We start from the raw sequence: 26,634 nt of genomic DNA, 5'->3' as shown, positions 1-26,634 counted from the left end.
TCCATCAATAGAAGAATAGATAAAGAAAATGTGGTATGTGTATACCAAGGAATATTATTCAGCCATAAAAAAGAAGGAAGTCTTGCCATTTGCAACAACATGGTTGGACCTTGAGGGCATTATGCTAAGTGAAATAAGTTAGACAGAGAAGGATGAATATTGTATGATCTCACTTACATGTGGAATCTAAAAGGAAAAAAATCTTGAACTCATAGATACAGAGAACAGATTGGTGATTGCCAAGGTGGGGGTGGGCAAAACTGATGAAGCGGGTCAAAAGGTAAAACTTTAAATGAATAAGTAACAGGAATATAATGTACAGCATGTTGACTATAGTTGATAATATTGGATCGTATATTTGAAAGTTGCTAACAGAGTAGATCTTAAAATTTCTTACCACAAGGAAAAAAGAAAAGCTGTATGTGGTGATAATATTAACCAGACTTATTGTGGTAATCATTTAGCAATATATACAAATATCAAATCATTATGTTATATGCCTGAAACTAATACAATGTTATATGTCAATTACATCTCAATTAAAGAAAGATTTATTAGTGATTTCTGTGGTTCCTTTAGTGGGGCAAATAGGTTGGGGGTGGGGAGAGGCAAGAACAGGTATGATGTAGGCATGCAAACACACCCACAGAAAATTTGCCAATAAATTATGTATGAATTAAGAAGAAACCCCTTTTAGGATATAATGATGACCGTAGTGACATTTCATTAGCAGCATTTTAATTTAAGAAGATTATGAAAAGGTAGCATTTCAGAAATTCTGGGCATTGAATGCCTAGGTGGTTACAAAATGTTGGAAAAGCCCTAAGGACGCTGGATACTTAAGGAATAAAAAACAAAAAGTAAATAGGCTTAAAAAGTGGAGAACTGTGCCTGAGATCTTCATCACTGCATAAGCAAACTGGCATGGCCTCTGGCATTTTTCTTATCTTCACTTATTTAAACTCTTAAAAAATATCTGGTCAATTTCCACATAGAGCTTTAAAGTATATAGACTAATTTTTCCCATGAGTGCTCTGGGAATCAAACAGCAAAAGTGGCTAAAGTTAAGCAACAGAAGAAAGGAGAAACTGATTATAGATAATTCAAACTTGTTATCAGCCTAATAATAGTCACTTAGTAATACTTCCAGAAAAGGAAATCAATTCTTAAGATCACTGATCAACATCCAAATAACTTTCTTTCTCTCTCCAGCTAAAATGGTGCTTATTACTATTATACCATGAGATAATTAAATCCTCTCCTTCTCTAGTCACAGATTATACTTTGCTACTTAACTCACTGTGCAAAGTGTATTGTGCTAATTCATAATAAAGCTTACCTTTGGCTAAGTTCCTCCAGATAGCGACCACTGAGAGACATGTTAACTTCTAAGGCTTTAATACGGTTATTAAGTCTCATAAATACTGATTCCTTTTGGTTTGATCCATGTATAAGATTTCCATTAGCATATCCTAGATCTGAAGAATTTTGTAATTCAGCATAAAAATCTGTAGCTGTCCTCTGTAACCCTCTTAAAAGGGCATCTTCTGGAGACTGTTCTTCCTCTTTTGCTTCAGGTAATGAAGAAGAATCCACAACAGGAGTCAAAATTTGCTTTGGTGTGTCAGCTATGTTCATTTTGGCTTCCCCATCTTCACTGTCTGGCACAATAGCTGTGTTTACAGGTGACACTATTGTTTCGGATAGCTTTGTGATAATTTGCATGGAGTCTTCTTTTACAATATTATCCATTACTTCATCAAGTTTTTTTGTTTCATAGATCACAGTTGGTTTCTCTATAGAACTAAAACTGTCAGACCTTTTTTCTGTTTCATTATCAACCTCAACAGAACTCTCTTGGGGAATCACTTGTGATGGTGTACGCCCTGCCTCATATTTAATAGGCTCAGATACTTCTATTTTAGATAATGAATTGATTTCTGGAGTAACATCTAAGAGAAGAGACTGAGAAAGAGTTTGAGGATGGCTTGGTTCAAGTTCAATTGCATCTAAAGTGTGATTAATCAAACCTCCCTGGTGCACACTACTTAAGTCACCTAGAACAACAGTTTCAGCTTTCTTTTCCTTACTCTTACTGTCTGGTTCTCCAGCTGGAGGTTGCAATACTGAAACATCTACTGATTCTTCAGGAAGTACTAATGGTGATTGAGCTGACACAAGATACTCTTTTTCTTTACTCATAGCAGTTCTGCTGCGTTGCCGATAATGAGCAACTCTAACTGAACACCATTTATATATGTATTCCGAAAAACTAGAAATACAACAAATTGTGGTCAGTTCACTGCAAAATATTTGTGTCTCTGACTCAAACCAAGATGACATTTCATCCTCTTGTTCACCACTACCCAGAAGGGTCACTGTAGAAGGACTTGCCTCCTCTTCCTCTTCTTGAACTAGTTGTACAATGGGACCCTCTTTTGTAGTATCTGGTGATGATGGCTCTGTGTCATGTACAAGTCCTTCAGTAGTTACAAACCTAGGAATACATATCCATAATTATGTGTAAGGAAAATAAATGTATCATACATAAGGTAAAAGGAACGCTGGAAATACAGAAAACACTCAATTTACTTTGGATGAATTATTTCCCTTCAAATCACTTTCATTATAAAAACAGTATTATTCATAAATGGTAACAGAAAGATAATTTATCAAGTGACCAGCCAGATAATTCAAATCACCATATTTACCAAATCAAATTTTTCTTTAAACTCTGTTTAAGAGTTGTTTGTATGTGAATATTTCCATTTACTGAAAGTTTCATGTAACTTTCCTCCCATAAATATTCACCAATATTACAAGCCTCATCACCCCTTATATCAGAAATTGAGCTACCCAGAGCTAGTCCCAGAGCTAGAACTAGAAGGCAGGACTCTTATTATGAATGCACTTTGTGCTGGAATATCCTACTTTCAAAAGGCAATTACTGTTGACCCTTGAACCGTGCATGGGGAGTTAGAATTGTCGGCCTCCATGCAGTATAACTTAGTCAGCCCTCTATATCCACAGTTCCTCTACATCCACAGTTCCTCTATATCCACGGTTCCTCATCCACAGATTCAACCAACCAAAATCATCTGTACTGATTTCATTAGTATTTACTAATGAAAAAATGCCATGTATAAGTGGATCCATGCAGTTCAAACCCATGTTATTCAAGGGTCAACTGCAGTTTCTCAGAGATTATTTCTCTACGGATGATTTGAGGAATTTCAACATGGCATTACACACACACACACAAACAATTATCTGCAAAGGGAGAAGAAACATATCCCCACTCCCCCCAGATAATCTCAATATCACCTTGGCTAACTTTCAATTGTTGAAAGCTAAATACTTAACCATTTTAATGAAAATCCTGACTAATAATAAACTAGTACTGCCACTAACCCAGTCCTATCTTTGGGCTCTGGAGTATGTGTGTAGGGTAGGGAAAGTGAGAAATGGAGCAGGTGGGAACAGTGTTATAAATTATAATATCTGTGGTCCCTTCCAAGATAAAGATAATGAATTTCCGGGTGCAGCCCTTGCAGCACCAAAGGTATAATTTGAGAAAACAAAGTAATTTCAAAACCAAAAAAAAAACACCTTCATATGCAAATTTTCCTACTGTGAAACACTACTAAGAATGCCAGGAAATGTCTTCAAACAAAGCCTAATATCAAAATAGCAAAAGTAGGAATAAAAAAGATAATATCTAAAAGCAGGACTTTCATCTTGTTGATAATAAAATAGTAAGTGGACTAAACTAAAACATAATTAGGCTATGCTTCCCTAAATAGATGATATAGATACAGATATCAATATATAGTCACTATACAACATTTCTTACATACTCAGGTGGTATACTGCTTATTATCTACCAAATAAATTATAACAGTAAAAAGGAGGAATGTCTGAAGAAGGGGAGGGAAAGAAACTAAAATGAATTAATTTGGTAAAAATTAAGTTATATAACATATATATATATATATATATATATATATATATATATATATATACACCCTAATCAGAGTTACACTTTTAAAAAACTCAAACCTGGGAAAAGAAAGTAAGTCATCTTTTCATAATAACTTTAAAAGTGATACCCTACCACGGATTCTTTTATTTTCTTCAGAGGACTGCCATATAACCATCAAAAAGAATTTAAGACAAACATACATGAAGAAACATTAAGTAAAGAAACAAACAATTATGCAATAGTATCTATTAAAAAACTCTAATATAGAAAAGTAAAAACTGCTACATTAGCTTGATGTGATACCTTTCAACAAATATCCATACATATGTATGAGGGGTGAATGTGTATAGGATGTATATTTGTCTATGTGTGTATATATGTGTTAAATGAAATTAATTTCATTTAGTTTTGACAAATAAGACATACTATTGATATATGTTATTAACTAAAGAATTCAGTTACAAAAACCGGTCAGCTCCACATAACTAGAAACACCAAGAATCTATCCCAAAGAGATTTCTTAGGACCTTCTAGGAATCAATAGCACATAATGCTATATATTTCACTCTGATCACCCAATAAATATCTTTAGTCACTTTCAGAATTAATACAGGAAAATACAAATTTGACACTGTGCACTTCAAAGGACAAAAATCTCATTTTTTAATTAAGATAGTACTTAGGAATTATAGCTTGAAGCACACCCACTGGAGGTTTCATTAGTTATAACCCTGAACTAACTGCTTCTTGTTCAAATATCTTATCCCATTAAGCAGAGTTCCTCTGAGAGAAAGAGCTGTCAAAGTTTACAGGGAGTATATCCAGTGAAATATATGGAAGTTACATTTGTAATAACTATATCCAAATTATCCCAATTATTGTCCCAATAACCCAAATCATTAATGAGCCTATCTATTATAGAGCAGAAGTTGAGGTACCGACAAACCTTAATCACCTCTGGTATAAAGGACCAAATGAGGTTATTTCATATGTTACCTACATATATACATCCCTGCCCAAAGTGCCCAGTGCACCCTGGGAAAAGACCTATATCATTCGATTTCAGAAACTGAACACTGTAAGAGTATGCTGTGTGGCAAACAAATCATTTAAAAATCACTGCTCTAAGTATTTCAGGTACCCTTTTTAGCTTTCTAGGCATAGCACAGATACTTAATCAATGCTTTTAAATTTGAACTTAATAAAAACAGGCCTTTAATATTTGTCCTCAAACTTATACCTGCAGAGTTAGGTTAATTATGTGCAACAAGGAAAAGATTAAGTATTGTAAATAATAAAAGTAACACATAAAATCAAAACAACAAACATTTGGTCTGGAGTGAAGTGAATTCCCAGTACCCAAAAAGCAACTCAAAGATGTTTTAAGTGGCTGTGCAATATCTGTCCCATGATCCAGAGCTTTCTATGGATAATCATTTCCCACAAGTTACAAGTACCTTTTTATGTACAAGTATACTTAGCTTTCCATTTTAATAGAACTCTAATATCACAATATAACTTACTCATGTGATGGAACAGGAGTTGAAACAGGAGCTGATTCAGGCATTTTAGGTGCAGTTGTGGCAGTGGCATTCTCAGATATACTTTTATTTCCTATTTTAAGAAAGATGCCCATATTGAGTTTAATTTTAAAAAGCTATACCATGAAAATATTTCACTATAACAAATAAAGGACCTTAGTTTCTCGAGGGAGAAGAAAAAAAGTCAAATACGTTTACTACTGCAGACTTTGTGGGTTTTTTTCATCAAAGTTCTTTTGGAAAGAAATAATCGTAGAACGTCACAACTATAAGTAGTGCATATTCTTTCTCACCTTCTCAGATAATTAAAGCAAGTAAGATGACTATGAAATTTGTGTAATCTTACATGATTAATAAGACACCTGAGTTACTAAAAGAGAATGAGAAGAAATGGGTCATTTTAAGTTTGCACTTGGAACTAAATTTTTTTTATTGAAGTATATTTGACATACAATATTATATTCATTTCATGTGTACAACACAGTGATTTGACATTTGTATACACTGCAAAATGATCACCACAATAAGTCTAGTTACCATCTGTCACCATATTGTACTTCCCATGTTGTACATTACAACCCCATGACTTACTTATTTTATAACTGGGACGAAGTATTTTTGAAAACAAAAAAGGCAAGATTGTTTCCCGTTGCTAATAATATTGTTATCTGACATTCTTTAAGGAAATAATTGCTTTCTTAATTGAATAGCTGTTTGATAAATGAAAGCATACTTGAAGTACCTCTAGAGCACCAAAACCTCAGGAAAGAGATAAGGGATAAAATCATTACTTCTACAGCAGGGAAGAATCAAAAAACAAATTCATGATTTTATATAGACAGGATCCTATTTTTTAAAGAGAACTTGTGAAATTCAAATAAACAATGAATAATAGAAAACTGGTAAGTTCCTTTGAATGGTTTCTATATTTCTAAATGAAAAATCAAATTGCTTGGCTTATTAATTAATTTTACTAACTAGGAAAATCCCTGGAGTATCATATATTTAAAAGACCCATAAAATGATTAGGTACCTTCTGTCAGGTCTTCAGTTTTTGCTCCCAGAATATTAGCGGCAATATTCACCATATTTAGAATGGCATCTAAAACAAAATTCAATCAGAGAAAAATACCAATACACCTAAATATTTTCATATAACTCAGTATCAGATAGTCAAAAACCATTTGTAATGGTCTTTTTTCATTTTTTGGACTAATTACCTTTTTGCTTGCCTTACTATATAAGTCCAATATAGGACACAAATTTCAGGCAAAAAGTATTACGCATAAATCTGAATTTTTATGTTCAGAAGGATTTTAAAATTTAATTATACTTTTTTGTAAAACTTCCTCAAACCTTTTAGCAAACACTACCTTCAGCATATTATAAAATTCAAGTATAATTCAACATATAGCCTGTACTGAGATAGGAAAGAAATGTGACAACCAAAATTTGTATTTTATAGAAAAGTCTTTTTCTTTAGAAAGGGGTTTTACAGTTTAAATCAAAAACAAGAAAGCCTGAAGAAATAAAAGTTTTTCCTAAACATGTGACTATCATAGGTAAAAATAAATGAAATGGGAAGATTATTATCCAAAGGGCAGCAGAAAGACTTTATTTTCAACTAAAATATCTAGGTAATATGCTTAAATCCAAAATGATACTGCATAGAATCATGTATTTGATGACTTTTAACAATGTTTTATGGCCAATAAATGACATAAATTCTTTAGTGAACTGGATAAGTTATGGGCAAGGGCAGATGAATTGAAAGTCAAAGACATAAAACTTAGCTGGCTGCGAACAGAAGACTTCCTTCTAGTAATATAATGTAATTTCAAGGGAAATTAACTTCCAACTCCAATCTAATCTCTGAAATTCTATTAGAAGTTAATTCACCAGGTATTTATCCTATTAAAATACTAAGATCTGGCAGGGGATACATATTAAGCCTCATCAGTTTTTTCCATTTTAGTTTCCTTTCCTAAAAGAGATCCATAGAGTTTTCATCACACTTTCATGAAAACCATAGATGTGAGAAGTACAAAAGGATCTAAAGAAGTAAAAGCTAGCACATCAGGAAGGCTGGGAACAAGCCAAGCACTGTCACCTGGCACTGATACTGTAAAGATATGCTTTATGGCAGGTAAAAATAGTATATTTTAGACTTTTAAAAGTGACAGTGTCTGGTAGACAGTTATTAATTTTAATCTTTACATTAACTATGATTCTGTATTCTGAAAGACAATAAGCAGTGGTATTTTGTTTCCAATCATCAGTTTGACACACAAAAGCTTTATATTTGCTTTTTAAATATCTAGGACTACAGGTCAACCTTGCCCTTTGACCTGGCAAATTGTTAAACAGAGAAGCAGTCTTGGATCTTAGGCTAAAGAGATGCCTCAGCATGAGATAAAAACAGGAATGGAAACTCTATTTTCTTACAAACCAAGATAAAGTAGCAAAGGAAACTCTGTTATTTCCTCATAAATACAATTTTAATGTCACCCAATACTGCAATAGTAGTATGTGATCCTCTACTTAGCCTGACAGCTGAAGTTCAGTCAAAACTGATGGCTTGGGCTTCCCTGGTGGCGCAGTGGTTGAGAGTCCGCCTGCCGATGCAGGGGACACGGGTTCGTGCCCCGGTCCAGGAAGATCCCACATGCCGCGGAGCGGCTGGGCCCGTGAGCCATGGCTGCTGAGCCTGCATGTCCGGAGCCTGTGCTCCGCAACGGGAGAGGCCACGACAGTGAGAGGCCCGCGTACCGCAAAAAAACAAAACAAAACAAAACAAAACAAAACAAAAACTGATGGCTTCACAGAACCCAAATTTTGTAACCAAGTCTATATTCTAAGTCCCTTGTGCTTCAAAGGGCAATCTTACCACAGGTTTCAAACTTTCTGCATTAAAATTTTCTGGTATTATTTACAATTAAAAAAAAATCTGTTATCTATTAATCTGTGTAGAGAAAGAAGCTTTAGAGTATTACTTTTTAACCTAAATTTTAATACTAGTACCTATAATAAGGAAGATTTATGCTACCCATCATTTAAAAATATTATTATCCTCATTTCAGGGGGCCACTTGATAACAAAAGCAAAATCTGGCAAATGTCTTCTTTCTCAGCCCATCTAACCTGTAAGAAAGAATCTTGCTATGTTCACAGAACAATGACAAATACAATCTTTTTCTTTTGTCTTTTGAGAGAAAGGAGCTTTGTGAATTTTCTTAACCATTCTCACTTTGCATCCGAACACGTGACTGCTTGTCAGGACGATAATCTGGCCACTAAAAAGCCTTCAGAAAGGCTAAAGGGTAAAAGTATAATTTGGAATATAGTGCCAAACGAGATATCCATCCTTAATTTCTCGTGGATTAGCCAACTCCTTTCTCTTTGAGTTGGGCAACTATTTATCCCATCCCATTCCTTTAGGGATGAAATTCTCCTAGGGACCAAATATCAATATGTTATACTCAGTCTCCAGCACACCAATGGCTCTTTTTGAGAGAGGAAACAAACTGCCTACACTACAACACAAGACAAACCAATGAAAAAACTACTTCCTCCCATGTGTACTGAGCATGCCTACCTTCATTCTCTTTTCCTTCTAGGACCTTAAAATATAAAAAATACTCTGACTTAAAACAAAAACTATACTTTGTCTTAAACATATATAGAAACATAATCAGAAACCTGGACTTTAGCAAATCTGATGATTCTAATAAAATGCAGACCACATATAGGAGTAAAGGCAGACTTGCAAGAATGTCAAGGTAGAGAGTGGTCAGGAAGATCCACATGACCAAGCACAAGTAGAGCAAAGTGATACAAAGAATTTCTGGTGATATAAAATACTTAAATGTTCTGGTTCAAGAATGTAAACAAAAGATTCAGGCAGGGGCTTCCCTGGTGCCGCAGTGGTTGAGAGTCCGCCTGCCGATGCAGGGGACACGGGTTCGTGCCCCAGTCCAGGATGATCCCACATGCCGCGGAGCGGCTGTGCCCGTGAGCCATGGTCGCTGAGCCTGCGTGTTCAGAGCCTGTGCTCTGCAACGGGAGAGGCTACAACAGTGAGAGGCCCGCGTACCGCAAAAAAAAAAAAAAAAAAAAAAAAAAGATTCAGGCAGAAGAGTTGCCAGAACTGGCATATGTAAAAGCCAAGAATGCTGCTCTAAAATAGTAGTTTCTCCCTTTCCGGCAGTTCAGTAAATTATGTAATATCAACAATGTCTAAATATGCAGCATGCATGCTCTTTGACAACCAAGTCCAATCAGAAGCAACATACTCTAGTGAGGTATATTTCCTATGACTACTAATTGCTCAACAACAAAAAGAAAAAAAGAGTTTCTCTTTAGATTAAAGCCACAGGATTCTGTTTTGGAGACATTACATAAATACTGAAAATAAATTAGGTGCAAAATTGGCCAATTTCAAGCTAATTTAGAAAGTGGTGATGATTATAGTCAAATTCAGGCATTCCAGTGCCAGAGACTAGCTCTTTGGCCTGATTCCACATTGTTATTTACGCCTTAAAGTTATACTACATTGGAGGCAGTAACTAGGTCAGGCTCAAAACCAGTCCTAGACTGTTCAGAGAAAACTAGAAGGATACAGGTATAGAAGGCAGCAGTGTTAGGTCATGCCTATAAACTTTATGACAGCAGTCTTATCACTCAGTTACTACTGCCTCTCTTGTTCTGAAACTTCAAGAAATAGAGATCCTTTTAAACCCCATTTTTCATGCTTAGGCTCAGGTGACATCCTCCCACCCATCTTGTCTCACTACACAAAATCTTTCAACATCTAGAACAGTGGAAGATAAATGGACTGTCCTTCTAGAAAGCCACAAAAAAGAAAAATGATGTGTTACCAAGAAACACACCTTTGAGGAAAAAGATCCAAATAGTAGGATCTAAAAAAATTCTATGTCTCATTAATTAAAATAATATATTAGTCAGAGAAGTGATTACAAATAGGGAAATGTCCTCCACTGAAAACGTGTTAATGGTGTCTTGGAGTTAATCCCATAGGAAGATAGAAAAAGAAAGCAAGAATATCAACAGTTTTCCCTTATCTAAAACTTCTAAGTCATTACTTCTGGAAGGTGCCTCTTCCTTCCCAGTAACCATTGGATACTAGAGAGCTTTTAGTCTGGGGCTATTTTCTGACCCCATAAAATAAAAATTCATCCTCACAGCTAAGTCAGCATTACTAAGCTATGATATGATGACTATTATATAACATAGAGTTTTTTATTACAAATTTAAGGACATGAACAATAATATCCAGATAAATAAAATAGCATCATTTTTTCACTCCTAAAAAACTATACCCCATAGCAGTGAATGAGGCACCTGTTTTAATGCTATCATCAGCTAGATATAGCTAAGGAACCTACTTAAAAGTAGTCTATAATATCTAAAATGTCAGTTGACTAGCAATAGAGTAAAACAAAATATATTGAGCTAATCTGTAACAAGGCTAAATAGTACATAAAAGCATTCCCTTTATGCAGGTATTTTTAACACTCTTCTTCCTATTCCCTAAAAAGTCCACTGAAATCTATAGTCTTCTATGGAGAGGAAGAGGACACGAAGGGAAGAAAGGGAAAAAAAGATGAAAAGAAATAGAAGTGACTCAACTCCATATACTGTAGCCACCCAAATATCTACCTAAAGTATATGTACTGCTGGTTGAGTATCTTAAAAAGCTATAAGGACAATGTACACAGTGAGACTGGGATTCAAGCAATTCAACTCACTAAAAGAGAAATGCACAAATAGTTTTCTATTTTACTAAGACTTTCATTAAATTCAATTATTAATCTCCAAATAAAAAGAAAATTCCTTCAAGTTCCATATTCTTCAGGAACAACCAAAGATAACAAACATAAAATATACCTATCTGCATTCTAACAGTAAAACTAAAGTGTCAGTCGGTAATGGTCTTTCAAGGAGTCTACTTAGCCTACCACTAAGTTCGGATAATAGGTTGGCATGACAAGAAATTAAACAACTAGTATGTTAGTCATTGTTTTTTTTAGTTTACAAAGAGTATATTGTTATTGCTATTATTGTTACTGGTTGGGAATCATCATTATTATGAATAAGAAACAGCCTTTATGTTTTATAATTAAGTAGGAAACTAACCATACCCATACATTAACAAATCCTCATTTGGTAGGATTTCATTGATGAGTACCACCTCTAAAACTAATTCCTTTCCCATCCAGTATGATTACCCAGATGCTCTTACTCATATGGTCTACGACTTCTTTAATAATTCTTTCCCCAAGTAAATTCACAGCCCATTCTTCACTGTAAGGAATTTGCCTAAAAATATAACTGCTTAATTTTAGAAGAACCAACTTGTGCTTGTATTTTTCCCTCTCTTGTTTTCATGTATTCTTCCTATGTTATTTCCATGGAAATACTTTTCAAAAGTATTTTCTTTGATTTCAACTCAAAGTTTAACACTGGGAGAGTAGGAGCTCCCTAAACTATACCACAACAAAATGTTCACATATGCCAGGAAAAAAAAAGTTGAGAAATACTTTAATTTTAGTGACTGACAAAACCCAAAATACTCACTTGTAGCAGATCCAAGAAGATTTTTTGAGGATTTATCCTCCCCAGTATTATAATCCAGTGGGTAATCTGTTCAAAGAGAAAATGAAGGTACTTATGCTAAGAACTATCTCCAATATGTTTAAAAGCTCAAATTATATCCCGTCAAAGTCAGCTGACATTTAAAACAATTTTATAATTTTTATTAGACATCTAAAACACATTCACAAAAAGAAAATGAAATTCACAAGCCATTTATCAAACAGATATAAACCAAGGAAAATATTTCTACTGCTTACCAAAATTGTAATCACATTTATAAGACTTTTATTCAACCTTTCAATGTAGTTTACCAACCCCTAGTAAATGTCTTCACTTCACTTATGGGAAAACTAGGGAAGGGAAAAATTAGGTTTTTCAGACTACAGCTTAAGACATCTTAAAACAAGAACTGGATAAAGTAGAAATGGAGGGTATCATAAAACCTTCTCCGACTTCTGCAGGTTCATGGGAGTTTCTCAAAAACTCAGGCCTCAATATGCTTGCTCTGAGGCTAAATGCAAATCAAAGAAATTAATTTTCAATTCTACTATTTCTAACAGGTTTTGGGGGCTGGCACTGGGATATAACCATAATTTATAGCACTGATGATATGGAAGGGAGTTCCAGTCACAAATAACTGATTGATAAGCTTGGAGAACAGCTCAATTTACAAACAGAAAATTATTTTAGAAAATAGGTTTAAGAAAAAATTAGTTACTAGGGTTAAAAACAAGGAAAAAGGGCTTCCCTGGTGGCGCAGTGGTTGAGAGTCCGCCTGCCGATACAGGGGACATGGGTTCATGCCCCGATCCGGGAAGATCCCACATGCCGCGAAGCGGCTGGGCCCGTGAGCCATGGCCGCTGAGCCTGCGCGTCTGGAGCCTGTGCTCCGCAACGGGAGAGGCCACAACAGTGAGAGGCCCGCGTACCGGGAAAAAAAAAAAAAAAAAAAAAAAGGAAAAAACTAAAGACAACCATCACATTGATTTTTTTAAGTGACCTACATTTACCCATTACCATTAGATTTTAAAAAGCAAAAAATAATACATAAATAGTCACTGTTTTAAAGTCACTTACCATAGTCTTCATCAAATAGTTCTTGACGTTCTGACTGGTACTGGGAATCAGCAATCTCTTCATATTCTTCCACCATGCTAGTGCCAAATACCCTATTAACAACAATTTCTTTAAAGTCTTTCAAAACTAAACAGTTGTTAAGACTCATCTCTTCATAATAAATGACAAAATATAATAACTTTGGTTATGTTTTGAGGGCCACTAACTTCTGGACTCAAAAATAATGACCACTGTTTCTCAATCCACTGTTCCCATTAAAATGTTAATCTATTTAAGGCATTTAAAACTACAATGACTGGGGCTTCCCTGGTGGCGCAGTGGTTGAGAGTCTGCCTGCCCTGCCAATGCAGGGGACACAGGTTCATGCCCTGGTCCGGGAGGATCCCACATGCCACGGAGCGGCTGGACCCGTGAGCCATGGCTGCTGAGCCTGCACGTCCGGAGCCTGTGCTCCGCAACGGGAGAGGCCACAACAGTGAGAAGCCCGCGTACCGCAAAAAATAATAATAAAAAATTTAAAAAATATAATGACTAAGTTTTGTATCAGTCTAAAATGTTTCCATATATTGTCATCACATCAAGCAAGCTAAATCGAACACATAAAATGAAGGTTCTTTTTTCTTAAAGGAAATTTTTACATTTTTCTAAACGGTATTCAAGAGTAAGAAAGGTATAGTAGCTTATATTTCTTTTTTGTTTTTTTTTTTTAGTAGCTTATATTTCTATGGTGCTATCTTCACATAGTAGAACATTATTTCTTCACTTTAAATATAGTGGGATTTTTATGTATCCCTTTTTTTCTTTTTAAACCACTCAGTAAATTTTTTAATTCTGTATTACCTTATAAGGCTTAATGGACAAAAGTGCTCTGATCCAAAATGTGATACCAACTCCACCTAAAGAATAAAAGCACATGAAATGGGAAGCCAGTACAGTGCATGTGAGATTATCTAACAATATATTCATTTTTTCATTATAACATTTCTAAAAATAAAGTCCTCATTTCCCCAAAAATCAATACTTGTAAAGTTTTGCTTTTTGCCATAAATAATATGCCATGCCCTGTTATTCAATATTGCAAAAGAGAAGGTTGCTAACCTTTATGTACTTGATGAACATCTGAAGCAAGAGAAAGGAAAAGAAAAAGAGATCAGTTCCAAAGTCAGGATAACATACCATAAGCAACATTTAATATTTGTAAATTATTGTATAATTAAGGAATAGAAAGCAATGTACTGTGATGGATAACATTGTAGTACTCTTATTTCTTTGCAGAAACCAAAGCAATGATTTAAATTTTTACCAACACAACTAGAAAGTATAGTCTAGCTATAATGAAATAAATTAACTTTAACCTAAAATTCATTGCTGCTGTTTTATTTATCCATTAGATATGAAAGCATTCTAAAAGTAATTATAAAGAGTATCTAGAAATAACCTGTCTTATATTACTTTAAATATTATAGATATGTTATCATGTATATACCCACATATGAATTTATATATTGATACATATGCAGCTACACATATCTATGAACATTCATATTGATAAAAAAAATTAACTAGCATAATATGAAATATTTATTCTTGCACAGTACTGTATACAAATTGTTTTAGGGAAAGCATGAATTTTTGATATGCTATGCTATTTCAAGTATAACTTATAGAAGTAGAAGATATTTATCAATACATTTTTAAAATACAAATTATTAAAAAGTATTTTGTAAATCTGGATTTAGTTCTTTTGGGATGAGGAAAACCCAGGTAAACTTACATAACATTTATCAGTATAAAATAAGAATCAGAAGTAAATATTTTTTGCTTTCAGACTTAATTCTACCAAAAAGGGCTTTTAAGAAAACCAATCACCAAAATGCTCTATAGTCTCCCATCATAAAAAGGACAAAGTAGGGAGTTTTATATGGCATTTTTTGTATCACCAATAAAATGTTTTTCCATTATTAACAAAGTAGATGATATAAAGAATGATTCTTGGAACTATTTCATAACATGTCAGTTGTCTTAATTGTAAAATTAGGTACACTTGTTATCACCTGCCAAATTATTTTTAACATTTTTTTTTCCTCATCACAGTGTAGAAACTGTGTTATATAAAAAAGTCATTAAACAACTGTTTCAGTATTCACTTTAAAAGAAACTGAAAATGTACCTTTGACTTTTCTGAACACAGCTGAATCATTAACTGAGAATATCAACTGTACTTTAAAAACAGCATTTTTATAAAATCATTTTTATACGGACACTAGGAATACTACAAGTTTACCCATTTACAGAAGCCAATTTAATACATGCTTAAAAAAGACACAGACAGTAAAATCCCAAAAGACAAGTAGGTAGCTATAAGTTTTCACACTTAAAGAAGAAAAGATTAGAAAGAAAATTAGAGCTGCTGTCATTCCAAAAGGTCTTATTATTAACACAGTTGTACTTTAAGGTATGGCTGTATTATTTTAAAGAAAAAAAGGAAGAAATAAGAGGAGTAAGAAATTCCCATATTTTGTCTAAATTCAATTCAAGAATGATTAATTCTACTTTGGTAGATAATTCCACCTCTACATTGGGGCAGGAAGCAGCAGGAATTTATTTATTTATTTATTTATTATTTTTATTAAGAGTATAGTTGACTTACAATGTTGCGTTAGTTTCTGCTGTACAGCAAAGTGTTATCAGTTATACATACATCCATTCTTTTTTAGATTCTTTTCCCATATCGGTCATTACAGAGTATTATAGAAGAGTTCCCTATGCTATACAGTAGGTCCTTATTAGTTATCTATTTTATACATAGTAATGTATATGTGTCAATTCCAGTCTCCCAAGTTTTCCCTCCTCGCACCCTCCACTTTCTCCCCAGTAACCAAAAGTTTGTGTTTTGTTTCTGTTTTGTAAATAAGTTCATTTGTAGCATTTCTGTTTTGTAAATAAGTTCACCTGTACCATTTTTTTTTTTTTTTAGATTCCACATGTAAGTGATATCATATGATATTTATCTTTCTCTGTCTGACTTATTTCACTCAGTGTGACAATCTGGAGGTCCATCCATGTTGCTACGAATGGCATTATTTCAGTCTTTTTTATGGCTGAGTAGAATTTCTTTGTATATATGTACTACAACTTCTTTATCCATTCCTCTGTTGATGGACATTTAGGTTGCAGCAGGAATTTAAATGGTTAAACCTTTATTTGAAATTGTTACTTAGACATAATATTTCACTTGAGTATACAAAAGGCAAAAAGCTATAATGATAAATAACTAGATATGAAAATGGAAATGATATTAGATTCTAATAATCAGAACTGCTTTAAAGACTGCAGTGACTAACTGATTTGGGTTTTAAAATATAAAGAAATATAATACTATAAAGATGACATTTTATATCAAGACTCCAAAAATATTACGAGTTATAATTTGGAATTTCATCAGAGCCACAGATATCAAAAAACTAGCCTAGGTTTCCAGTGATACAAAAGGGACTTTATTAGTATTTGTCCCATAAAATAATATATCCAAGTAAGAATTGTTTTATTAAAAGGAATATTGCAGTAAATTTCCTCTTAATTTTTCTTATTTCTAAACAGGTGAGGTACAAAGTATGAATAACAGGTATGTTTCATTATAGAACATAGTTCTGCAAATATAAACATACCTTCACATATTTTGCATACATCTGTTCATCTAAAGGAAAACTCTGGACATTCCTCTCATCTCTACCATGGAAAGTACCCAGCTTAATCCATTTATTTGTGGGGTATCTAGAAAATATAACATAAATATTCCTTTTTAGAAAATCATAAATCACATATTGAGAGGTTCCATCACATTTTCAAAACAGATCCTATTGCATTATTTTTCCCCTCTCCAGGTAAACACACTCACTTAACATAGTTTAAATATGAGTTAAGCATCGAGTTGAATAAATACATTTTTCTCTTCCAGCTAAACTCTGACAGGTTCTTCCTTATGAGGAAAGATGGTCTTGAAAAATTACACCATTATCAAATAGAAGACAGAGGAAGACAAAAGTAGGACCAGGACTGCTTCTTGGGGTTTGGGAGGGCTTCCAAGTAAACTGGAGGTTTTAAAACAGAAAGTAGCCAAGAGATTGTTTTGGAAGAAAGAGGTACTATTCTTCATGTACCGATAAGTGTGTGATGACATGAAGTATAAGTACTGGTGGAAAGGGAAAAAGAAAAAAATCCTTTACTATATTTGAATTTCACAGCTCTTATATAGCTTTTCCCCCTTTAAAAGGAAATCTAATGTAATTAGCACAAAACTATTATTTTTACTACAGCATTTAAAGAATCCCTCAAAGTAACGAGTGTTCTCTCATCACATAAAAAAAAAACACTTTAGCTGTCAAAGCTGAATATTCATTTGACATATAAGAAAATTACAGCTTAGAGAAAAGGAAATCATCTGAGCAAGATTAGTAAAAGAAAAATGAAGGAGAGATTTTGAGAATTCATTTCAAAAACTGTATATAGGCAATGCTAAGTGTGGGGTGAGGGAAGAAACACCACAGAAAACCCTTAATGATCAATGATAAAAGAATGGTAGGGCTTCCCTGGTGGTGCAGTGGTTGAGAGTCCACCTGCCAATGCAGGGGACACCGGTTCGTGCCCCAGTCCAGGAAGATCCCACATGCAGCGCAGCGGCTGGGCCCGTGAGCCACAGCCGCGGGGCCTGCGCTCCACAACAGTGAGAGGCCCACGTATCGCAAAAATAAAACCAAAACAAACAAAAAACAGCATCCTACATGGTGTATTATGGGCACTCAAAAAGGATTTATGGAAGGAATAAACACCTCCACAGGGAGGAAAATATCAAGTATTCATTAAAAATGATGTGCTTAAAACACAAAAGGATATATTCTCAAGATGTAAGCATTAAAAACTGACTTTTTTGGTAGAATAAATGTGTAGAAAAGACGGGAAGGAATGTATTAAAATGCTAATACGGTTATATATGGTTGACAGGATTGGGGTTCTCTACCAAATTCCTTACAACGTATGTTTATTTCTCTTATAATCACACATATATACCAAAGTTTTTAAAATATATTTTAACAAAAATATACCTCATGATATAAAATGCTCATGTATGTTTTTAATAACTTTTTAAAGAAATATCTGAAAGCAATAGGTCATAATATATTAAAAGTAAGGATTTTAAAGTCATACAGATCTACATTTGAATCTTGGTTGTCCAAGTCACAAGTCATGTGATCTAGGCAAGCTACTTAATCTCTCCTTGTCTGTTTCCTCATCTCATAAGGGAATAATATCAGAGGGCTGTTATAAGCACTACATAAGTTAATGAAAGTAAACTAACAAGTGCCTTTCCTACAATAGTATTACTACTGTTCTTACAAATTGATACAAGTTGATTAAAATAAAAAATAAAATTAATTAAAGTTTTAAAATGTGACCTGTTTTTAAATTTTTATTCTGAAAATCCAATATAAACTCTGTAGAAACCAGCTTTAGAATTTACCTGTCACTGATAGAAACCAGAAAGTCTTTAGGAGTAGAAGAAAATAATTCATAATTTGCAATATCAAACTGTTTTACTTGAATTGGTTCACAGAGTTCAATAACAAACCTTTAAAAAGAACACAAGACAATTATTTAGATAAACCAACCAAAATAACAGTTCATATTAAACATGACATTAACAGCTTACATAAACTGGACCTCCATGAAGTTACTCATTAAAAAAAATGTAAGGAAGGAAGAGGATTAGCAACCTTGGTTATAAAAAAGGAACACCCTTAAGTATTTCCCAGCCATATCATTAGTGGGAAAAAAAGATACTGATTTTGTCCTATAATATTTTTTTAGAAGATTCTTTTCTAATGACAAACCTCATTCTTGGAGAAGGAATGACTTGACTAAGAACAGCTAGTACGAGTGTAACCTGACCACTCTAGAGGGCAGTTTGGCCATATTGTCTCAAAAGGTACCATAGCCTTTGATTCAGCAATATACTTTTAGAAATTTAATCTACGGACACACGTCTCCAAATGATCACCCTTGAATGTACATCTTAATAAATATAACAAAGCACAGTTTATAAGAGCAGGGGGGGAAAGTCAACCTAAATGTTTAGCACAGAGCATTGATTAACAAATTATGGCCCCACCCAGACAATGAAATACCAAACAGCTATTAAAAATGGTACTAAAAACCATACATTCCATTTACATAAAAATCTAGAAAATATAAACTAATGTATAGTGATATAAAACAGATCTTTAATTGCTATGGGGTTAAGGCTGGGAGGGAAAAATTATAAAGGGGCATGAGGACTTTTGGGGGAGATAGACATGCTTGTTATCTTCATTGTGGTGATGGTTTCATAGATGTATAAATGTCAAAACTTATCAAATCGTACACTTTAACATTTCACAATTTATTTTACATGCAGTTGTTTATGCCAATTATTCCTCAATAAAGCTCTTTTTAAAAATACAATAAACTAGTAAATAAAACAAAAAAGAAGCAGACTCACAGATATAGAGAACAAACTAGTGGTTACCAGTGGGGAGAGGGAAAGGAGGAGGGGAAATAGGGGTAGGGAAGGGAAAAAAAAGGGTTATTATGGGATTATATGAAATCATGTGTATGAAATTTTTGAAAAAAATGATACTTGAGATATTTATAGACATGGAAAGATGCCACAAAATATTGCTGTTTAGGAAAAAATTAAAAGTATGGTTCTACATGTGTAAAATAAAACTGCATAAAGCATGGCATTTAGGGAAAAGAAATACTCATGACATCTAGCACTCCAATACTTTAATAAACTAAGTATTATATCAAATGAGATCACATACACTGACAATTAAATGTTAAATAAATTAAAGGCATTGAAATTAACATATTGTGTTAATCCTGGAAAGCAACAGAACTGAGTTCCAGGAGATGGTAAAGACAGCCATGGTTCAGAGAAAAGCTCATGAAAAAAAGGAAACTAACATTAGCTGAATGCTTACTCTGGGTCAGATACCATGGTAGATGATTCATATCCATCCTCTGATTTAATTCGTACAACCAAACTGCATAGGACACTATCTCCATTTTATAGAACCATTCAATAATCACTAATTGGTTACTTCACATTTTTCCCTTCTGCCTTTTTAGTAACAGAACCTGTCCCCCACCTCCAAAGATGTAGCCAAGCATACGGCCACCCATCAAAGATTTTTTCCCAGACTTGGCAATGTTTCTTAGTTCTGAGTCATGGGATGTGAGCGGCGTGTCCAGTGCAACTTCCAGGTCAAGCCTTTAAAAAGAAGCTGCTACCTCTCCATTTGCTTTTTCCTACCTTGCAGGCTAGAATGAGGGTGTGGTAGGAAATCATCTCAGCAATGCAGGCAGAGACGACATCTCAGGGGTGGTAGAAAAACATGACAGAAGGTGTGTGGGTCCTTTCATTGTTCTCTGTTCCCTGCACCATCTACCAGCTTGAGGTTTTTATGTCAGAGAAAATTAAATACCTATCTTTTTTAAACCACAGTTATCTGGTCTCTGTTAAAACAGCAGAATCAAGAGCCCAAACTAATAGTCATTTAGCCAATACATAGTAAAGCTAAAAGTCAAAACAAACATCTATCTGGCTCCAAAGCCTAAACATTGTCCATACCACCACAACACCCTGGGGAGAGGAAACTAAAGAAAATCAGACTCAAGACTTTGCTTTTTATTTACAACGGAGAAAATAAATCTAAAAGAGCATTAAGAAGAAAAAGCAAATTCTCCTCTACCTCCTTTTTTTGCATACAATGTGTTCTCAATTTCTAAGAAAATAGAAGCTATATTACTAACAGTTAAAATAAACTTTTGGACAAATGTATTTCCAGGTGTAAAGAGTCAATTCACTGGGCAAATTTAACAATTCTAAAACTTGTATGAAACTAACAGACTCATAAAACATTAGTACATATGTAATTATTCCACATGAAAGTTGATTTTAAAATGCTTTCTTATCTTACTGCCTCACCTTTTCTATTTTCTTAGAGGCAGACAACACTGTAAATTAATAGAACTACATAAAAAGCTGACAAATCTAATTTCAACATACTTCCCTTTATTATTTATAGGTCAGGAATTTTAAAAGATCAGTAAAGTAGCAGATCTAAACATAATAGTTTGATAAAATACCATGTGTCAAAATTTAGATGATATGAACATACTACCCAAAGCAATCTACAAATTCAATGCAATCCAATGGCATTTTTCACGAAACTAGAACACATAACTTTAAAACGTATATAGAAACACAAAATACCCCAAATAGCCAAAACAATCTTGAGAAAGAACAGAGCTGGTAGAATCACATTCCCTGACTTCAGACTATACTGCAAAGCTACAAAGAAAAGATCTTTAAACAATAAGAGAATACCATAAACAGCTTTACTACAAAAACTTTCAAAATGGATTAAAGACAAATTCCTAGAAAAATGTAATTTACCAAAACTAACTCAAGAAGAAATAGAAAACCTATATAGTCTCATAATTATTTCTTTTAAAAATAATTTTTAAAACTGCCCATCTATTCACACAAGTATAAAACAGTACTTGCACAAGCTTATTTATAATAACTGCCTGTCATGGCAAAAGATTATAAACAACCCAAATACCATCAACAGAAGACTAGTTAAATCTTGGTACAATCATATAATGGATTTTCATGCAGCTATCAAAAAAAAAATGAGAAAGTTTTATATGAGTGAAACAGAAACATGACCAGATATTTTTAAGTTAAAACTTAATTCAAGGTGAGATAGTATAATATGCTACTGTGAAAAGTGAGAGATAAATAAAAATCTCTAATTTTTTGCATAAAGAAACTAAAAAGATACCTAAAAATTTAACACTGAATAGGAAGATAGATGACAGACTGGAAGTATATTTCTCACTGTAACTCCCCTACCTCTTTTAAATACCTTTTTGAGTTTGAGCCATGTGACTGTACTAAATATTTATTTTTGAAATCACATACTTAATTTAATTTAAAATTAACATCTTCCCAGAGGCCTGGAAGGTTTTACAGTTGAGTTCCAAACACTGAATCTTGAGAAAAACGAACAAAGCTGGAGATATCATGCTCCCTGACTTCAGATTATACTACAAACCAACAGTAATCAAAACAGCATGGTACTGACACAAAAACAGACAACAGATCAATGGAACAGGATGGAGAGCCCAGAAATAAACCCATGTACTTATGGTCAATTAATCCATGACAATGAAGACAAGAATATACAATGGAGAAAAGACAGTCTCTGCAATAAGTGGTGCTGGAAAAACTGGACAGCTAAATGTAAGAAAAATGAGATCAGAACATTTCCTCACACCATATACAAAAGTAAACTCAAATGGATTAAAGACCTAAATGTAATAAGACCTGAAACCACAGACCTCCTAGAAAGGAACACAGGCAAAACACTCTGACATAAATCACAGCACTATTTTTTTGGATCTGTCTCCTAAGGCAAAAGAAAAGCAAAAGTAAACTTAAAAGCTTTAGCACAGCAAAGGAAACCACCAACAAAACAAAAAGACAACCTACGGAATGGGAGAAAAAATTTGCAAATGATGACTGATAAGGGGTTAATATCCAGAATTTATAAACAACTCATACAACTCAATATCAAAGAAAACAAAGAACCCAGTTTAACACATTATTTTATTTATTTTTATTTTTTGGCTGTGTTGGGTCTTTGTTGCTGCAAGCGGGCTTTCTCTAGTTGTGGTGAGTGGGGGCTACTCCTCGTTGTGGTGTGCAGGCTTCTCATTGCGGTGGCTTCTCTTGTTGCAGAGCATGGGCTCTAGAGCTCAGGCTCAGTAGTTGTGGCGCACGGGCTCAGCTGCTCCGTGGCAGGTGGGATCTTCCCGGACCACGGCTCGAACCCGTGTCCCCTGCACTGGCAGGTGGACTCTTAACCACTGTGCAACCAGGGAAGCCCAACACATTACTGACCAGGGGATTTTTGCAGAAACTAACGCCTGTGGCCATAATACGTCTCTGGTCAAAAATGTGTTAAAAATGGGCAGAAGACTTGAATAGACATTTTTCCAAGAATATATACAGATGGCCAACAGGCACATGAAAAATGATCAACATAGCTAACCATCAAAAAATGCAAATCAAAACCACGATGAGATATCACCTCACATATGTCAGAATGGCTACCACTGAAAAGTCTACAAATAACAAACGTTGGCAAGGATGTGGATAAAAGGGAACCCTAGTACACTGTTGGCGGGAAACCTAGTACACTGTAAATTGGTGCAGCCACTATGTAAAACAGTATGGAGGTTCTTCGAAACATTAAAAATAAAACTACCATAAGATCCAGCAATTCCACTGCTGGGTATAAAACTGAAGAAAATGAGAACATTAATTTGAAAAGATACAATATGTGCACCCCAATGTTCATAGCAGCATTATTTACAGGAAAAACTGGTGCATGAAAATATGTTCAATCTCATTAGTGATTAGGGATTGACACCTTTCTAGGATCTCAGCCTAATTGGTGAAACAATGTTATTTCTAGTATCAGCAACCTCACATAACAGGTGCTCAATAAACATAGAAAGAATGAAAGAAGGAACAAACGAATGAATGAACAAATGGACAAACTATCAAATGAACAAGAAGGCTCAAAATCCTAAAATGTCAATTATCCTGAAATTCATCTAGACATTTGATACAATGTCAATAAAAATGCCAGCATGATTCTTTTTTTAGAATTCAACAAGATGATTCTAAAATTTAAAAGAAAAAACAAAGGGACAAAAATAGTGAAGATACATCTGAAGATGAGGTATAAACTTATTCTACCAGATATTAGGATTTACAAAGCTATAATGAGACTGTGTGGTCTTAATATACCTTAGGTGGGTCAACCCAATCAAATCAGGTGAAATCAGTAAAGGTGTTCTGAGGTTTTTAAATTATACAATGAAAAGACGCATAAATGGATGAGCAAAAAGTAAAATATACAGTAAACACATATACACGAATACATGCTGTCTGCAAAAACGTTAAAATACAGGGCTTCCCTGGTGGCGCAGTGGTGGGGAGTCCACCTGCCGATGCAGGGGACATGGGTTCGTGCCCCGGTCCGGTAAGATCCCACATGCCACGGAGCAGCTGGGCCCGTGAGCCACGGCCGCTGAGCCTGCGCGTCCGGAGCCTGTGCTCCGCAACGGGAGAGGCTACAACAGTGAGAGGCCCGCGTACCGCAAAAAAAAAAAAAACAAAAAAACGGATAGCTATGATCACTTATTCTGTAAACCAGAATAAAACAAAATGATTGCTTCATATAACTTCATCCCAGCATGTCTCTGCTTAAAATACAAAATTTTAGAGCATAAAAACTGAGTTGTTACTGACTACAGGGGCTTTTACAAACAAAAACAAAAGCCAAAAAATAACATTTTGATTATGATCTCAGATAACTATTTCCTCAAATTCAGTTTCCAGGCCAAATGGCATATGGGAAAATTAAGTTTTTTAATATTATCCCTTAATACTCTTAAATAGCTTGGTGTTAATTTTCAAACTGAACTTAAATATGTATATTAACAAAAGGAGTGAAAACCAAAAGTAGAAAAGAATAAGCATTATCTTTAAAGAGTTTCTCTTTAAATTAAAAAAATGTATATATATATCATATAAGTAACTCAATTTGATGGTGGTGATTTACCTCAATTCTTTTTTAAAACAGCTGCTTTTGATCAATGAAATCAAGTAATCTAATAAAATTGTTGGTATATCAATTTATTTCCCACATAAATCGGTTCCTTTGCCTATATTCTTAGTTAATGGCAGAATCATAGATCCAAGCAGGGAAGCCAAAATCAAGGGAGATTAACAGATGCCTCTCTCTTCACATCCAATTACTAACCAAGAGCTGTCAATTTTATCTGCTATACAAATTTTTCAGATTCCCCTCTCTTCTTTATCCAAATTGCCAATGTCTTAATTAAAGCCCTCATTTCTCACCTGAGCTATGACAACAGGTTCCTAACTGGTTTCCCTGCTTCCAACGGCATTATGCTGTAGGCCATCTTTTAAGGATAAGCCTTCCTAAAATGCCAGTGAGGTCATGTCATTTCCTTACTTAAAACAAACACTACGCTCCACGGTCTTTAAGATAAACTTCAGAAACTTTTAAGCTGGGTATGTGTAGCATGGAATGGCCTGGTTATTGCTAAACTGACTCTGCTGTCTCATCTTCCATGATTACTCTAATTGTACCTCTATTCTTGTAATCACTAAAATAACTTCTTCAGGTTGCTTCTACTTCATAGTTGCCCAGAAATATGCTCCTTTTAGTGCTATCCCCTTATTCTTATAGTTCCTGAATACCTCTGCCTCCCTCATCTGTGACTTCCTATAAATTCAAGGAATTCAAGATTCAGCTCATGAACTACCTCTTCTAGCAAGCTCATCCTCTTCTGCAGTGATATATCATCTCTTTTCCTATAATATCTTTGCAGCAGTACTTTTTATACCATTTGAAAACTGTTGAACTAGATCTGTCAATTTTTTTGTGTGACGTCGTCCTTAAAAGGAAAGACATTTTTGTCTTCAATTTTGTACCCCAGGACCTAAGGTAAGTACAGTACCAGCACCAACCAATCATAAATGCTTATTAAGTGACTATATGAACAAATCAATCTAATCCCAAAATAAAAGCTGAATATAATACATGTATAGAGTACACTTTATTAAATTTTATATTACTTACCAAATTTTAGTGCTGCAGGGATTCAACATATAAAGATCCATATTTTCTATAAGAATAGCAGATGTGCTCTATTTTTAGAAAGGGGGAAGGGAATAAATTACTTAAAGAAAAAGATTTATTTCAACTATCAAGCTTTCTAGGTTTTCTATATTTTTAGATCTTAAAATACAGCTAAGACTCAAACATTCACTTTGGGAAGAAAGCATAAAAGTAGCTAAAATTTATAAGTTTTGTCTATACTGTGCTAAGTTAGCCTTATAACAAGACATTTAAAATTAAATGTCTGTTACTATAGGGGAAAAATTATTTTTCTATTAGCTATTTCCTTCTGTAAATTTCACACAGGTTTTAAAAGTCTAAAAACAGAGTGTATGTCCTTCAGTAGGTGAATGGATAAACTGTGGTACATCCAGACAACGGAATATTATGCAACACTAAAAAGAAATGAGGTATCAAGCCATGAAAAGACATGGATGAATCTAACATGCATACTAATAAGTGAAAGAAGCCAATCTGAAAAAGCTGCGTATGGTATGATTCCAGCTATATGACATTCTGGAAAAGATAACACTAGGGAGATAGTAAAAAGATCAGTGGTTCCCAAAAGTTGGGGGAAGGAAGCAGTGAATAGG

The 26,634-nt window shown here is 34.2% G+C and overlaps 1 protein-coding gene across 1 annotated transcript in view; it reads right to left on the bottom strand.

Moving 5' to 3' along the window:
• Window positions 1-26,634, bottom strand: part of SUCO (SUN domain containing ossification factor) — a 57,791-nt gene that overhangs the window by 15,623 nt on the left and 15,534 nt on the right. The window contains exons 8-17 of the mRNA XM_065901422.1: window positions 26,003-26,070; window positions 18,733-18,840; window positions 16,883-16,988; window positions 14,313-14,333; window positions 14,055-14,110; window positions 13,215-13,306; window positions 12,120-12,185; window positions 6,557-6,625; window positions 5,506-5,596; window positions 1,340-2,497 (exon numbers count right to left, since the gene is read on the bottom strand). Coding sequence (XP_065757494.1) covers window positions 1,340-2,497; window positions 5,506-5,596; window positions 6,557-6,625; window positions 12,120-12,185; window positions 13,215-13,306; window positions 14,055-14,110; window positions 14,313-14,333; window positions 16,883-16,988; window positions 18,733-18,840; window positions 26,003-26,070 — 1,835 coding nt within the window. The remainder of the gene's footprint in view (window positions 1-1,339; window positions 2,498-5,505; window positions 5,597-6,556; window positions 6,626-12,119; window positions 12,186-13,214; window positions 13,307-14,054; window positions 14,111-14,312; window positions 14,334-16,882; window positions 16,989-18,732; window positions 18,841-26,002; window positions 26,071-26,634) is intronic.

Source organism: Phocoena phocoena, chromosome 1, assembly GCF_963924675.1.
Source record: "Phocoena phocoena chromosome 1, mPhoPho1.1, whole genome shotgun sequence".
In the NCBI taxonomy this organism is placed as follows: Eukaryota; Metazoa; Chordata; class Mammalia; order Artiodactyla; family Phocoenidae; genus Phocoena; species Phocoena phocoena.
The sequence above is the reverse complement of the archived record's forward strand: the minus strand, read 5'-3'. Positions and strand labels throughout refer to the sequence as shown.